The 16,502-nt window shown below is 40.6% G+C and overlaps 2 protein-coding genes across 4 annotated transcripts in view; one reads left to right on the forward strand and one right to left on the reverse strand.

The window, feature by feature from the left end:
* Positions 1-11,989, reverse strand: part of OTOG (otogelin) — a 101,383-nt gene extending 89,394 nt beyond the window's left edge. The window contains exons 1-8 of the mRNA XM_039382475.1: positions 11,938-11,989; positions 11,771-11,831; positions 11,598-11,652; positions 10,283-10,373; positions 2,587-2,679; positions 2,200-2,354; positions 1,700-1,818; positions 1,110-1,315 (exon numbers count right to left, since the gene is read on the reverse strand). Of these exons, the coding sequence (XP_039238409.1) occupies positions 1,110-1,315; positions 1,700-1,818; positions 2,200-2,354; positions 2,587-2,679; positions 10,283-10,373; positions 11,598-11,652; positions 11,771-11,831; positions 11,938-11,989 (832 nt within the window). The remainder of the gene's footprint in view (positions 1-1,109; positions 1,316-1,699; positions 1,819-2,199; positions 2,355-2,586; positions 2,680-10,282; positions 10,374-11,597; positions 11,653-11,770; positions 11,832-11,937) is intronic.
* A 3,612-nt stretch (positions 11,990-15,601) lies between these two features.
* Positions 15,602-16,502, forward strand: part of USH1C (USH1 protein network component harmonin) — a 48,826-nt gene continuing 47,925 nt past the window's right edge. For all 3 annotated transcript variants that reach the window (XM_027737267.2, XM_039382467.1, XM_027737270.2), the window contains exon 1: positions 15,602-15,637. In XM_027737267.2, the coding sequence (XP_027593068.1) occupies positions 15,602-15,637 (36 nt within the window). The remainder of the gene's footprint in view (positions 15,638-16,502) is intronic.

The raw sequence follows: 16,502 nt of genomic DNA on the forward strand, positions 1-16,502 counted from the left end.
AGTGAGGAGGGCTGTGCCTCCCTTAGTCCATCAATTGAAAAAAAAAAAAGAGCTTTAATAAACTGTATATATATAGGTCTATGCTTCTATTTTATATGAAACTCCTAACAGAGAGTGTAAAACCCAAGAAAGATGAGGCACTCATGGGCCACTGAAATAGTTCAAAATGACTGTCTGCATTAGCCAAGCAGGGTGTGACACTTTAGCATGGACATTTCTACTTATGCGAGAGTGAAACTAGCTAATCATTATTACTATCATCCATCATAGACAAGTGGTGGCACTGATTACTGTTTGGATTACCCACAAATGCATGTCTTGCCATATCTTCATGGCAACTGCTCCCAAAGCTAACTGGATGAAGCTCATATGTAGTGTATTGACTTGTGAAACTGAGTGGCATGTACAAACAACAGAGGAAACCTAGCACATCTACTCTGAGTTTTGGAGTAGAACTCTACAGAAACACCCTAATCTTAAAGGGGAGCAAAGAGCTAAACAGCCCAAAGCAATGATTTCCAGAAGTTTTTATAGCCTAACTTGAAATACCTTTCAAGAGACCTGGTTTTTTTTTTCCCTGTTTATTTTATTGAGGTCTTCACTCAGTATTTACTGAAACCCAAGACTCTTGGAAGTGTCTAAAGTTAATAATGAAGGATCACTAGTCAATTCTGAGAGTGTTATCATAAATGAAATGCCAGATCAAACAGGATTTGACAGTTTTCATTTATTTGATTTAGTAATTATTGATTTATTTCCAATATCAATATCTCAGGCTTCCACAGGCTGCACAATTGCTGAGAACAGCGAACATTTAAAACCAGATTTTACCTCTCAGGTCCCAGGAAACTGAAGTACAAATGCCATTGCAGGTAATTGAGCAAGACAGCTTTTTTAAGATGTTCCTCCCCAGAGCCCCAACTGTATTGAAACTGGTCCTCTTCACTAACAGTATCATCTACCAAAAGCATTTCCACATTGTATTTTCCATTACAAAATTCATCCTAAATTCACTTAGCATTAAAATTAAAAACTAAGCAAAGTAACATTTATTTCACCTGAAAAAAACCCACACATATTATACAACAGGAAGCATCTTAAATACTCACCATAACTAGTTTCAAGGTCATCCTGCAGAACAGCATTATTGTTTCCACACAGTCCATGTGTTTTGCCCAAGTACTCTGGTGCCATTTTGATATACACTGCAGATGTACCATCCCATGCCAGAGTAAAGGCATACTGGTGCCTGACTAGGAAGTATCCAGCTAGTTTCTGGATGTGTAAGTTTCCAATAATATAAGGTAATCGTACTCTGAAATGACACAGAATCAAAAACAACATTACATTAGAAAATATAACCATTAAAAATAAATTATTTGCTGATGTAATGACTTCCTCATGCATCTGAAAATTCCTGATGTAAATACTGACTAACTCCACTAAACCAAATGAAGTTGCAAATAACAGCAAAAATCAAAGTATGAACGTCAGTGGTTATATTTCTTAATACTGTATACCACCAATTCAGGTATCACCTTCCTCAGACACCACTCTGTAGATGAGAAGTAATTATTGCATTTGTGATCTGGATACTTTTTCAAGCTACCAACAAATAAGTTTACATCTTTGCTATCAAAATGTTACCATGACCTTAATTCTAATGTAACTACAGCATCAGAAACATGACTGGAATTACCCAAAGCCTTTATAGGTGACTTCACTGCTCATCTTTATCTGTTCATCTCCAGAAAAGAATAAACTAATGGACCTTTTGCAGGAATAAGGAGAAGAACGGCATTCAGGATCATTATTCACCTGCCAAATAAAAACACTAGTGTCAAAGTCAAGTTTTTAATCAAATTCTTTGTAATATGCATGTCACACAACTAATACCCAATCCCACACTCAGCAGTGAACAAGTAGTTTGGTCCCACTTTAGCACAAAAAACTGAGTGATGTTTTTTTCACAGCTTTGTGCAAACAAAGCAAGCTTTGGCAGTACACACATCAGTTTTATTCCAGTTGTTTATATTGTGTGCTGTGGTAACTGGCAGCCCACAACACGTTAGAATTACATCTACCTTACATTCTACAACCCCATAGTATCATCTCAAGTAATTTTTAATCTCTTAAAATTAATACATCATTAGCATGTCCAATAACATTTAAAAGGAATGTAGAAGCATGGTTCCCTACCTGTATGGAGAAGCTCTGTTCATCTACTTCAGCATGTCTCACAAGTGCGTATGAAGATTTCCCAGAAAAATAATAATAGAGTCCATCAAAAGTTTCAAAATTATACTGGCCCCATGTTCTGCATATATGATCTCTTTCAGCACCTGTGTTATACACTAACAAAGGGAGAGTCACTTTAGACATAGCACTGGGTTTTTTTTTTATTCATACTCTAGTTGACATGGCACAGTATATGTGGCATGCTGTGAAATATTATCACTCCGAATAGAATCAGAGGGAAAAACGCTAGAGCACAAAGGAATCTTTAGGCAGAGGGTAGTCATTCTTGTAGCTGTGGGAACCCAAGTGCAATCTCAGAATTGCAGTTTGTTTTCTCTTTTTACACACCTGTCTGGCATCTCGGTCCAGTTGCATTAAACCGACTGCAGTTGCACAGCTCCCTGTAGACACACTCACCTCCATTAAAACATGTAAACGAATCTGAGTGGAAAAAAACCAAGGCATATTAAAAATAAATTATGATCATTTTCTATCTTAAGACCCAGTGCTTTCACCAAAGCTAAAATTCACTAGATGAATGACAGGAGAGGTTGACTTAGCATTAAAGGGTCCTGGAGAATCCAACTGGCCTCCACAAAAAGGAAAAATACTGCAAAAGTTTTACCTCAAAACAGACAGCCAGTTTAGCAAATACATTACAGATGCAGAGAAGTCAAATAAAAATGACTGTTCCGTGTGTTAGTCTGACATGTTTTCAGTCCCCTAAGCGATGAATAGATGAAGTGAACAAGTACTGCACAAAAAAGCGCAGAGTGCCTATATCCTTACTTATACTAGTAACACTCTATGGGTAAGCTCTGCCAGGATGAGAGCAAACACAATACATTAGAAATACAAATGTTCAGATGCCAGCTGTATATCTTTCACCTGCCTGTCCTCCTTGTGTCTTGCAGCTTCTAACTATACGAAACACAAACACTTTCCATAAAGACACAGATCCCTGACTTGCAACTTGACAGGTTTGGGCTTGGGGCAGGAAGGTGCTGGGTTGTTTATTTTCCCTGGGAAGATCCCCATCAAAATATGACCAAACAAGTTCTCACAGTTTAAGGAACGATGTGCACAAGCAGAAATAAAGTTTCTTGCTACTAAATTCAAACTTTGTGCTTGAATCTTTTTTTAACAATTGTGATCTATTCACTTATTTTGCTAATACTTGTTCTTATAAAGTTTTTTTAGGAAAGGATTTGAATTTTAATAATTGCCTATTATATAATTACGTAATTTTTGCACTTTAGAACACAAATTGAGATTGCATTTGCTGCAGACAAGTTGCTCAGAAGAAACTGTTTCAGGAAGAGACAAACTAAAGACTCAACCCTCTTTTCTTTATCTTTATAAACACATCATTCTTGAAAAATAATCATAGAACCATAGAATGGTTTGCATTAGAAGGGACCTTTAAGATCATCTATTCCAATCCCCCCTGCCATAGGCAAGCACACCTTGCACTAGACCAGGTCACTCAAAGCCCCATCCAGCCTGGCCTTGAAGGGATCCCTGGCACTTCCAGGGATGGGGCATCCACAACTTCCCTGGGCAACCTGTTCCAGTACCTCACCATCCTCACAGTAAAGAATTTCATCTTAATATCTAATCTAAACCTACTCTCTTCCAATTTCAAGACATTATCATTACGCCATGCTAAATACCATAATGTTAGAATGAGGAAGACATCAAGAATATTACAGCAAAATATAATTAAAGAAAAAAGCTTACGTGTTCATCTACTTAAAGCCATGTGATTTTTACAAAATACTATCTTCAGTTACAAGTTTACAGAACCCTTACTAAGTTCCGACAAAATTTGACAGTACATTTCATTAGTGCTATTTCCATTTGCAATCATCTTAAAAACACTAATGAGTTACTTGAAGACTTGAAAAATATCCAAACAATTAATTTTCATACCTTTGTTTTCAATATGCACCCCACATATACACTGGGAAAAAAAAAAAAAAAAAAAAAAACACACAAAAAAAAAACTAAAAAAACTAGAGGTCATGCTGAAAAGAACAAAGCAGGTAGACAAAGCAAAAGGCAATGCTCCTTTCCCTGCCTGGCCAGCCCAAGTTCAATAAAAACTAATGTAAGCAGCATGTAGAAAGGTTCCTACTTACTCTGACTGAGCAGTCTCATTTACATACTCACAGTGACCAATCTTGTCAATAATGCAAAAGCCTTGTTCCTCTTGTCAAGAGAGGCAGACATTCTGCTCTTTCATCTTGAGCATTGTGAGACTTGAGTAACCAGAGCTCAGGCCTCCATTCTTTGCTTCTCTAAGATTCTGCCCTATTGCCTGTCCAGTTACAATAATGTGCAATTAGACTGCAAGTCATGTTCCTCTTGGCTCTAGAGGAAGTTAGCCCCCTTTTGATGTTTCAGGTTGAATGATTCCCCTCTAAGTGTGGCTCAGGTAACCTGCTTCAAGCCATGTATATTCAGATTGTGAACGCAGTCAGCTGGCCTGGGGGCCCTTGTTGTCATCAGGAAGGATCTCCCTGGTTCTCTTTTAGAGAGAAAGGGAGTTAAATCTGAATTAGAGGTGAAATGACTCAGTGATGAGTGTTTTCTTCTTTACGAAGTTTTCTTCTGAGTATGTAAGATTCTAAGAAAATATGATAATCATAGCTCTTGTATTTCTTTATATCCCTGTTTACATCACTGTAAAGTATGTTTCCTTACACTGCATAGAAGAGCTGTGTGTGCAAATAATAGTTATCCTTAGACACGTACTGAGAAAAGCAGCATTGTTTCAGATCACATTTAGTGCTACTGTAAACAAAGTGGCCTCCTTGAATCATATAACTCCACTCAATTAACACAGAAATACTTCCTAGGATATCAGGAACGAATTCTGATCTTTGTCACTAAAGGAATATAAGCTCCCTAAACAAGCTAACCCATATGACCACATCAAATGGAAAAGTTTATGGAAAGGTTAAGTCATGTCTGCCCCAGAGATGTGAGAAACATTTTAATATCTGCAGAAAAGGAAAAAACATCAAGACTAAATGAAAACTAGAACTGGGAAAAGTTATGGAAGAATATTGTGGCTTTCATTTACCTGAAAGTGACACCAACTAAAAAGTTCTCAGCTCCTCTTTCCCCTTTGACATTATGCCAGTTGAGCGCATTGGGTTGGAATCTGAAACTGAAAACTTGTGAGACTTTTCTAGCAGAAAATGGTAGGTCTAAGTAATATGATTTGACTCACATAGGTAATTAAGGGATTTCTAACCTGTTGCCACTACAACCTGCAGAATATGACCACTGCAGTCATGAAGCTGCTCATCCCAAATTCCCTCTTTATTGAGCAGGATCATCTCGTAACACAGGCCTGAATTCTTCTCTCTCCTCACAGCTTAAATATTCTAATCATCTGGTAATTACTGAATAGGCTGCACAATATGCACATAGGGTTATATTAGTCCCTTGGGTGCATGAACCTCCTTTTCAGTTCATCCTCCTTTTAAATTCTTCAGTGTCAGGCAGTAAGAGCCTTGAGGCCAGTGCTGCCGCTCTAGAAGCAGTAGCTGGATCTTAAATCCATTATTTATCAGAGCCTTTGAAAAAGTGTGACTGTAATCTAGGCTGTTTGCACTTCACTGAAAGGGTTTCTGGAGATTAGTGTCCACCTTCACACAAGTGACTACTGCTTATGTTCTCTGAAGTGACATGCTTTAGGAGCATCAGGAAAACTGTCCAAAGCCATCTTGCATCTTCATCAAAATACACATTTATTTTGAAATATTATTACAGATACATATATTGTATCTATGATATTGTGCACACAGTTTACTTTACTTTCTTGCATTACTTCTTCTCTAACGAGTACTTAAGACCTCTTGAATTTATTTCAGTTGCAAATGAACTCTAAGTCCTGGCTTGCTTATCCATGATTTATTCTTCTGATCTAATGTCTATGAAGAATAAAATAAGCACAGCTCAGAGTAATATAGTGTGAAGCCCTTCAGCATGAAGTGAGATACAGTCACTAAAGAACCACTCTCACCCCTCAGAGCACAAAGATCTAACTGCAAAGCAAGCATGTATATGTATTCCACACAAAAGATACTAAATCAAAGAGACATCTATTGCACTTTCATTCAAGAAGACAACTGACTACTGAGATTACCATGCACATCAACTTTGAAATAGTTGATTTTGCTTTAACCATCATGTGAATACAGATGCTCCAACTCAGTTTTGACCTCACTGTAATACACCTTTATCACCAGCACACCTAATTCTTGAAGAGTTGTGGCTGAGGTGGACTTTCCTATAGGTTATTTTTCTGTAAAACATTAAGTACTTACTAGTGTTGAAATTCTGTGTTTTGTTACTGTTTTTTAAGACACAGTATGAAAAAAAAATAGTTTAATGCAAAACAATAGAAACAGGTTTCTCCTCAGGATATCGATTACTAGATTCACTTGGACAGAAAAGTTTAAGTATGAAAGACTAATTTAGAGATCTGAAAGTGATAAAGTTTTACTTAAGCAAGGTAAATACAAGGTCCAACCTATGCCCTCAGTTCATATGATTGTGCCTATACACCAACTTTGACCCAAACAGTTTTAGAGCCCCAGAGAGTCATTTACAGAAATAGACAAATAGAAAAAGAAATATTTTTCAGGATTCTTTAAAAAATGACATACTTTAAAATTCCATGCAAGTGTAGAAGGGAGGGTTGTCTGAAGGTAAAGTACTAAAATGATCAATTAATCAAAAATTTAATTTTATTCTGAAATGGAAAAGTGAAAAAGAAAAGCAGATCAGGATAAGAATTTTCAAGAAGCTTACGTTAGACCTAGAGTCACACATTAAAAAAAAAGTAAAGTTATGCTTAAAATGGAATATTTAAATTTTTGGTGTCAACATTCTGTAAATTTTATGTTTTGTAACTCTACATAATTTCCATCACATACTTTCTCTAGGTGCAATCTTTCATTGAGAGCTTTCCACTGCCTTTGATTGTGGAGAAATAACACAGCAAGTATTTCTTGCATTATCTTTTGCCTTTCAAATTCATAGTCTGTGAAAGCATCTGCCTGCAATATCTGCCTGCAATGGCAGGCAGATGGCACATGCTTCCACAGGATGCAATACAGCCCTGGGCTACACTAGGATCTAAAATTTTCTTCAAGATTCTGAGGCGAATGAGTAGGATGCAATTTTAACCTTTCAATTCCAAGACCCTTCCAGTTAGCTGCAGATGTTCTGCTCCTGTGCATCTCCTCAAATCAGTCTTCAAGCACACATTGTAAGGGACAAGTATCTTCTATAGTAACAGTGACTCCTGCCTGCTACAGCATTTCAACACAAGAAATTTGAAGTGTTTAACATATTATAAATTCTCAGCAGTAGTTTGAATACTTCCACAAATGATTTGTTTTGCCTGTCCCAGGTTCTTTATATGCTTATATATTAGCCCTGCAGTTTTCTGTTTGGTTTTTTCACTTCATTTATTGTTTTTTAACTTTGCGCAAAAAACAGGTTTGTGCCAAAAAACGTTAAAAGTTTAATAGCTATGTAAACTATGTGTTTGTCAATTATTATGATAAACATTTTAAATGCCATGCTCCCTAGGTAGAAGAAACTAACAGAAGAATTTATCTCTTGGCATTTGTTTGTGCTGTAGCAACTTTTTTGTTTCATTGACAGATAAGACACATCTCACTTTCTGAACTGCTTTCAGTTGACTAATATTACACAAAGGTAAAGAGATCTATTGCACAAGTCATGCACTCATTCCACATAAAACATGTTGGTTTATCTCCATAGAGCTACTGAAAGCAAGAAAAAATATTCTTGCAACAAGAATTGCCTGTGATTATAATGAACTTATATTTCATTCTACTCTAGTTTTATTTCAAAGATTATTTTCTTAGAGACATTGCTAAACTAGGGAGAGCAGCTGACAGCCTACCTTGCTGTTCTGTTTTGAGGTTTTTTTGGATTTGTTTCTTGTTCTGTTTTTTTCGGTGTTTGGTGAGTTGGTTTTTTAACAAAAAAAAGCTTTACTATTTCATATATCCTCAAATGGGTGCAAATCCCAGTCCATGGGCAGATTTATAGCAGCTTGCATCTCTTCATATTGGAGAGGCCAAAATGAAACTATTTTTCTAAGTATTTGGAGCATGATACCTAAGCTCTTGTATGAAGCAGATCAGGTTATTCTTTTGTTTTGTTTTTCAATGTCTTTCACACACAGACAACAATGGATTCCATTTCCCACACAGAGTTTACTGGAATTTAAAAAGGAAACTTCCAGGTCTGGGTATTACACTGTTTAAAAAGTTTAATAAGACTAATTTTATTTGCCTTCAAGTATGGGCAATCATTAATAACTTTTAAAGCAGGTCTTCAACAACACTGTCTTTCCAAAGCAAGTACATCAGAAATGGAAAATCCACACGTAATATGTTTCCCTCATAGAAACACGAGTTAGAAAAAAACAAAAAGGCTCTACTATTACATCTGCAGAGAGCAAGAAATCTATTTTTTGCCATTGTAATTGCATCCTCCTTTAGAAGCTTAGACATGTGATGAGTTAGGATGAGAAATTTCCTACCCATTTCATTCTCCCTCGTTCTAATTTTTTTCTCCCCTTTCTTAAATATAACGCCTATTTTAAGAGGCAATAAACTTGCACATAAACCTTTGCAAGAGTTTTTTAACAGAAGTCTTGCAAAGGGTTTATGTACATGTGTTTTATTGCACACTTGAATGGTAACATAACGTATCTTAAAAGTTTTTTTTTCCCAGTTGGTTGCTCTGAAGCAAAAAATGAAATCTACTAGTCCCATTAAAGGAGTTTTGACTAGAAAAAAAATAAACCCAGGGAAACAAATTATTATTATGGTAGCAAATTTCTCAGCATGATTTGCTTATCTTCTCTTTGTAAGCTGCTTTATTTAGTTTTTAAAAAAATGAAATCATAAGTACTTCTTGGTCAGTAAGCAAATGCAACCCTCAAAAGAGGGAGTTTTACTAGTATAGAGTGCTATATTCGTAAAGCAACTTTACCATATGCAACATATATGACTTTTTCATATATTGGAGAGAGGTTCATAGGTAATAGTTCTTATTTGAGCAATACTATGTTTCTCTAAACTCTTGCACTGTTCCTCCACATCCAGCTGCACACTTCTCAGAAGCTTCTGAAAACAGTGTGTATTAAAGACACTAAAAGCTTTTGGAGATAATACAACCCTAACTACAATTGATGAGTCCATTCCACACATCTTGCCTTTTGTGCTATAAAGCTATGGGGTACAAATCCACACTATTCACTATCAGGTAGGTCCCATATCCAATGCAATCCATCAGGCTAACAGAAGAGAAACTAGAGGTTTCACATCACTAACTAAAACTACTAGGAATTATTTTGCCTCATACTTCTCCTCTGTACAGAACAAGCATAACATGGACCTTTCTGTAAAGTTAACACAGAGGATCTTTACCCTTCAGCAAAGATATTTTAAGCCTGTCCACTTCATTTGTGAAAATAAGACGAACCAAAAAACCAACACACACATTCCTCAAGAAAATACCCACCACTGCAAGCTGGTGGCTAAGGTACCCTATCTTGCTAACCCGTAGATTATACACACGAAGAGCATCCATAGATCACCTCAGCAAAAACATAGCAAACAAAAAAACTCCAAGCACAGGAAAGGTACTGGGCAGACAATTTAATGGCACCCAGCAGCAATCCACCTTTTTAGGTATATCACTACAAGAGCAGATTTCCCTAGTAAAAGCTTTTTATTAGAAAAACTGCAGTTAGAGACAGTCTTTCAAATGATCAAACCAGAACCAGGTATAAATTTAAAGCTACGTTAAACCCCATAACAAGTTATCGCACTTCTATGGATCTTAGAGATTGATCAGAGCAGACCTCCTTTACTACAAAGACCTGTATTAGTTATTTTAGGGTTTTTTCTTTCTAAAAAATAATTAAATTATGCAGAAAATAAAGTTCAAGAGATTTCATGTGGAAACATAAATAACTTACTGGATGGTCCACATTTCATACTGTGAAGTCTCCTGGTCCGAGATAAGGACATTGTAGTAGATGAGGTGTTATAAATTGCCATTCCAGACTCCTTTCAGAAAGAACAAATAAATCAGCAGCTATAACCAAGAAATTTAAAAATCTCTTCAGAGTCTATCAGTAAATTTACCAGTTTTAGTAAGCTCATTGCTTCATATTTGCTCACTACAACGTTATCAAAAAACTCCATTGTGCAATAAAAAGTACAGTCACTCTACTGAAGAGTGCAATAGTTCTTTTTTCTTTTTCCAGTCACCCAAACATATTTCTTACTGAAGACTCCTGCTCAGTAGGCTAACACAGATGGAAACAAACAGTCTATTGCTATTTCTTGAATTCTTAGGGGGAGAACCTCAATCTATGAGCATTTGCTGTTATTGGTGGTTGATTTCATTACCTGTTTGCAGTTATGTGACATTTTTTTCTTTGCTCAGCTTTTCCCAGAAAGAGCATGAAGAAAGCAGAAAGAAAGGCAACTCCTCTGTGGAGCCACAAACAAGGACAACAAAGCAAACTTTCCTTTTCCCACCCTCAAACAAGGGAGCAGGAACCACACACCCTAATTACATTTCAGCAACGTGCCATGAGTGATATAGTCGAGTTGCCAAGATAAATCACATCCAAAAACCTGAGCGCTGAGCTGTAGTGATCTGATACTGCCAGCTCACTTACTTTTACTGAAAAGCAAAAAGGCTCCCACAAAGCAATTGTCGCTGGATGAGCCAGACCAGACCTCAGCTTTCCCTTGAGCAAGGATGCTTCCTACAACAAACAGCTTTCTGAAGGAGCTGAAGCTCTAGATACAACCATGCAGTTTTTCCTCATTGCTTAAACACTGCAAAACCCAAGTTTTCTTTCATTCATAAATTACACTCCTCGTGAGTGGGATAAAATACACATTCGAGGACAAGTCTTTAAGAATTACAAAGAACAGCCACCAGAAATACTGATAGTATCACAATAATGTACAGACGCATTCAAGCAAGATTTGAGAAGCACATTATCCTGATGACAGCCAGCACAGCCATCCCTCGATCCGACGCCACCTGCCCCCTCAGAGGGGTCTCGCCGGGCGCACCTGGGACCAGGAGCGACGGCACCGCATCACCTCATCAGCCCTGGTCCCATCGCGGTCGATGCTCTCTCCCTGGGGCTCCTCGGAGGAAAGCTGCACATCCCAGCTGCACATCCCAGCCTCTCCGAGGAGGTGCCGCAGCTCCCGGCCCTGCCGCGCCCGCCAGCTGCCCCATCACAGCGCCCTGCTCTCCCCCCATACCTGCATCGCCGCGGAGAGGCCCTCTCCTGTCCGAGGTCCCCCGGTACTGCCTCGGCTGCGGGCAGAGAACAAGGCAGGGTTGGCTTGGCCCGGGCAGCCCACCCGGCCCGGCCCTCCCGCGGCGCATCACCGCGGCGGGGAAGGAGCCCCGCTGTGCCCTGGCCAGCTCTTACCTGCGGAGCGGCACATCCCCGTCGGCAGGGAGCTGCGCCCAGGCGCCCCATGGAGACAAAGCTGGAAGGCAAAGGCGGTAGGTTAGCGATGGCCAGGACTGCCCTGTCCTCTCTCCCATCCTATCCCATCCCACCTCATCCCCGCGCCCTGCCCGGCAGGAGCTCACCCGACGGCAGCCAGGCGCACAGCAGCGCCCCGAGCAGGAGCCGGGGCTCCATGCGGGACGGCTGGAGAGCAGCTACAACTTCCCGAGGAGCTCCGGCCGCTACCTGCGCCTTGAGCTCATCCCGCCCTTCCGGGCGGGGCGGACTGGGGGTTTATCAGCCGCCCGTCCTCCGCCCCCCGGCCCTGCCCTTCCCCAGCGCCCACCCCGGACACCGCCCCTCGCTGTGCAGCCCGGGGCTGGCTGCGTCCCTGCTGCTGAGCGGCCCCGCTATCGCTGCTCCCTTCTCCTGCCCGCCCGTGCCGCCGCTGACCTCGCCGCCTCCTCGAGTTAATTTCTACTTTTCCGCCTTTCTGGGCTTCCCTGCCAGGGGAGGCTTAGGTTGAATATTAGGAAAAAAATTTTTACAGAGAGAGTAATCCGACATTGGAACGGGCTGCTCAGGGAGGTGATGGATTCACCAGATGAGACTGGATGTGGCACTTAGGGCCATGGTCTAGTAACCACGGCGGTGTTGGATCAAGGGTTGGACTTGATGATCTCGAGAGTCTTTTCCAACCCGGTTGATTCTATGATTCTGTGATTCAGAAAATGATTCGTGTCCCGGTGTCTGAGCAGGAGCCGGGACCCCGGCGGTGGGGTGCGGTTTAAGGCTGCGCCTCACCCCAGGGCGAGAGGAGCTGGGGCTGCTCCCGGAGCTCCTGGGAACGCGCAGGGACCGAGCGCAGCCAGCCCGCGGGGAACCGCGTGCTCCCAGTGGGAAACGGCAAAGGTTGTCCGTGCTCAGCACGGAGCATTGGCCCCGACCCATTGAACCAGGTATCAGGACTAGAGTAATGAAAGGCATGAGTAAAACATGAACTGAATGCAGCATGAAGCTAACCTGTATGGATGGTTTTCATAGCTTCTGATAAAATTTTTTTTTATTAGTATGAATTCACAATGTGGAGCCTTTTCCATGTTTATTCCTCTTCTTTTTTCACTCTTTCTTTTCCTTGTGATTAAAGTTGCTTCCTTACATTATGTTTCTTCGTTTTCTCTCCCCTCTTCAGATCACTGTTACCTTTTTTCTTTTCCCTTTCCCATCTGCTGCTCTCTCTCTCCCCATCATTCTTCAGGTTTGCATATCTTATGTCAGAAGCTTTAGAAGCTGCCCATACCAGGTGAGAAACTGTCTCAGATGAAAAAGGGCCTTTTCTGACTGCTTTGAGAAGTCTGTTAACAGTAAGTCATTAAAAAGATCTCTTTTCTGCCTTTGTAATTTGTCCCTGTGGATTGTGTTTCTTGCTGCAACAAGTGTTTCATTTCTAATGAAATGATGGAAAACTAGCAATATTTTCACTGAGAATTCTGTTCTCTCCTGTAAGCGTTGGAGGGAAAATGCGTATGAAAGAAAAGGAAGTGAGAAATAAAAGATATTCTTTAACACAGCCTCTTCCCAATAACCACAAACAGATTTCTGGAATTATATGCTAGACTCTGCCTGCAGCAGAACCCATCTACTCTTGAGTGCTGCATGCACTTGGCTTTGGTGCACTTCCTCTAGTCCATGTTACATTAATGAAGTAGAGAAAGTAGATAAAAAGCCACTGGAATCAGGTTACTCAACACACACTTTAATGTATTTCTTTGCCTACTAAATGGGCTGCTCCTTTTATTCCTTTTCCCTTAATGCCACAACTAGCAAAGAAGAACTGAAACTAGTTTAAAGCCAATTTAGATGCAATTTGATTTCTTCTTAGGTAAGATTTCATTATCTAAAAATAATAAAGAGCCATAATTTTACCATCTTTTAATATTATGTATTTGAAGTAATGAAGAGTTCAGAACCATGTTTTAAATTTACTGATTATGGAACTTACGGTTTTGGAGCATGGGATAGTTTTGTGGATTTGTTTCCTTTGTATTTATGCACAGTAAAACACAGGAATTCATGTAACAGCAGACCAACAGCCAATCATGTTTGTCATCCTTTTTGTGGTGTGTCCTTTACATGAGCGTTCAGAGCACCTTTCACATCACCAAGTGAAGATTATTCCACAATCATTTACTACATGGAGGAGTTTCTGACTCCTGGAAAGTTCATCTGTATTGTAAAATCCAGTTGCTTTCTTTCAAATGTACATGACTTCAAGCTTGTGAAAGATCTATTCTTGTAAAGCCTTCTAGAAACAATTGGTAGATATCACTACCGTTATAGTCTATATCTAAATTTAAAGGACACGTACACGGGTTTTAATGTATCTTTTAGATGTCTTGTGTCTCCTTTTTTCAAATGTAAGACAATTTTGCTTTGCATATGCAGGGAAGTCCTATAGCAGTGTGTTTAATGCTTGGATAGAATAGCTTTTTGATATAATGTGGTACTGGAACTCAGGTAGGAGATGTGATTCATGTACTAGTAGTTGAAATTTCGAGAGAAAATTGTTTTCTGAAAACAATTGCATTTGTTTGTATGCAGGCTTAAAATGCATTCCTCCCTTATTCCTGACACCTGATATGAGAAAGAAGTAGTGTCCATCAAGTTTGAAATGTTCCAATACAGCAAAGCCATCTTCTGAAAGGGGTAAGAGCAATTTCTAAAGAAGCTGGTATAGCTCACAAAAATTATCACACAGAAATAATAAAACAGAATTCAGTTTGTATTTGACAGTGTAGGGGTTTTTTTTATCATGCCTTTATATGTATTCCTACAAGTTTCCATTCTGTTGGAAGGAGGAGCAGGTAGACCACCTGTGCTTAAACAAACCCTGTTCTCTCTGAAGTTATATGGGTAAAGGTGATTGTGCACGGAGACAAAGGGACGTTAGCAGGTGTCCTCATCTTGCTTCCAGTCCTGATTGCAGAAGTCTATAATTTTGTACAACAGTAGAATAAGCCCAGGGCAAAATAACATAAAAGAGATTAGTCTGAAATAGTCACCTTTTCAGGTGCTCCGAGCTTGATTCTTCTGCAGTTACTCACAGTGGCCGTGTCAGAGGCTCTATTTGTAAGCAACAATATTCTGTTAGTGGGAGAGGCTGGTGGAAATCAGACAGTGGTACATTAGATTCACCCTGCTTACGTTTTAAAAAATAGAAAAAAAATTTCAGGTTATTTACAATATGGTCATTTATTGAAGCAGATTTTTCCGTTTGCTTGGGCTTGGGTTTTGTTTGGATTTTGTGGGGTTTTTGTGGTTTTTTTTTGTTTGCTTGATTGGGTTTTTTTGGTTGGTTGGTTTGTTTTGGTTTGGGTTTTGTTTTTTTTAATCCAGGTGTTAGTACGCTTTAAATTTCACATCTTCGTGCTTTTCTTAACTGCTAGGGATAGTGACATACATACATACCTACAAATACAAGAGACAGGTCTGGATTGGGAGCTCCGTGCAGTACGAGAAGCACCGGTTGTAGAATCCACTCCAGGGAAAAGAGCAGGTAACGCTCTGCGGGGGCGTGCGTGTACGTGTGGGGTTTTTTTTTTGGGGGGGGGGGGGGGGGGGTTTTAAAAATTTTACTTTCTCCGTCGTTTTGGCCGCAAACGGCCCCAGCCGGGGGCGGCAGGCAGATTATGGTACCCCCGGAGCAGCGAGGCCGAGGATGCGGGAGGCGGCGGCGGGAGCGCGTCCCTCCCACCGCCCCGGGGCGCGGCCTCGCCGGCGCAGCCGCCCCGCCCGCACCCGCGCACGATGGAGCGCAGGGTTGCCCGAGAGTTCCGCCACAAGGTAAGGCAGTGGGGACGGCTGGGGTCGCCCCCCTGAGGCCAGCGGAGGCTGCGTGCAGAGCAGCCCCCCCTGGCCCGGGAGCGGCTCCCGGCACCGGGGCGGGCTGGCGGCGCTGCCGGAGGGAGCGGCGGGGAAGGGAGAAGTTCGGGGGACTTTGCGCGGAAAAGCGGGCGGCAGCCGCCTGTGAGAAGATAGTTAAAACTCCTAAAAAGGGAGGGAGAGAAATGAAGAGCGTTTCCCAGCGCAGGAGCTTTTCCAGGGCTTGACTGAATTTGTTATGTTAATACCACGTCGCGCCCGGCCCAGCTCAGGGCAAGGCAGCAGCGCAGGTGCTGAAGTCCAGGCGCTGGCAGTGCCCATCCCAGCCCTGCGAGCACCCAGTTCCACCTTAACATTCCCCAGTGGAATTGTACATGTGCAGTCATGTGCAAATGCATTTGATACATGGAGCTACTCGGTCTGCCTGGCACGTCATTTTGTTATTTACCCAGTTAAATAAGTGCTCAGCAGAGCGCAAAATGGTATGAGCAAAGGAAGCTCAAAAAGCTCTAATTAAGGAAAGGAGGAGGAAAATAGTTTGCATGTTTAAGAGATGTTTTTTGCAAAGCCATTTAGGACTCTCAGATTAAAATTTTCAGTACTGCTTTGGGGGCTTGGGGTTTTGTTTGTTTGTTTGGGGGGTTTTGTTTGTTTGCTTGTTTTTATGAAAGAGGTTATAGTTGGTCTCGTTTGGTTTTTTGTTTCAGTTTTCTTTTAGTCAGCTAGAAAACACAATTTCTTCAAAGTAATGTTACATAGAAGTATCTGTTGCCTGGTAATAAACCCATTAACTAAGAGATTGTTAGGTTGAAGTAGAGGGAATGCA

Source organism: Pipra filicauda, unplaced genomic scaffold, assembly GCF_003945595.2.
Source record: "Pipra filicauda isolate LSUMZ 115617 unplaced genomic scaffold, ASM394559v2 scaffold26_size5592650_pilon, whole genome shotgun sequence".
NCBI lineage: Eukaryota > Metazoa > Chordata > Aves > Passeriformes > Pipridae > Pipra > Pipra filicauda.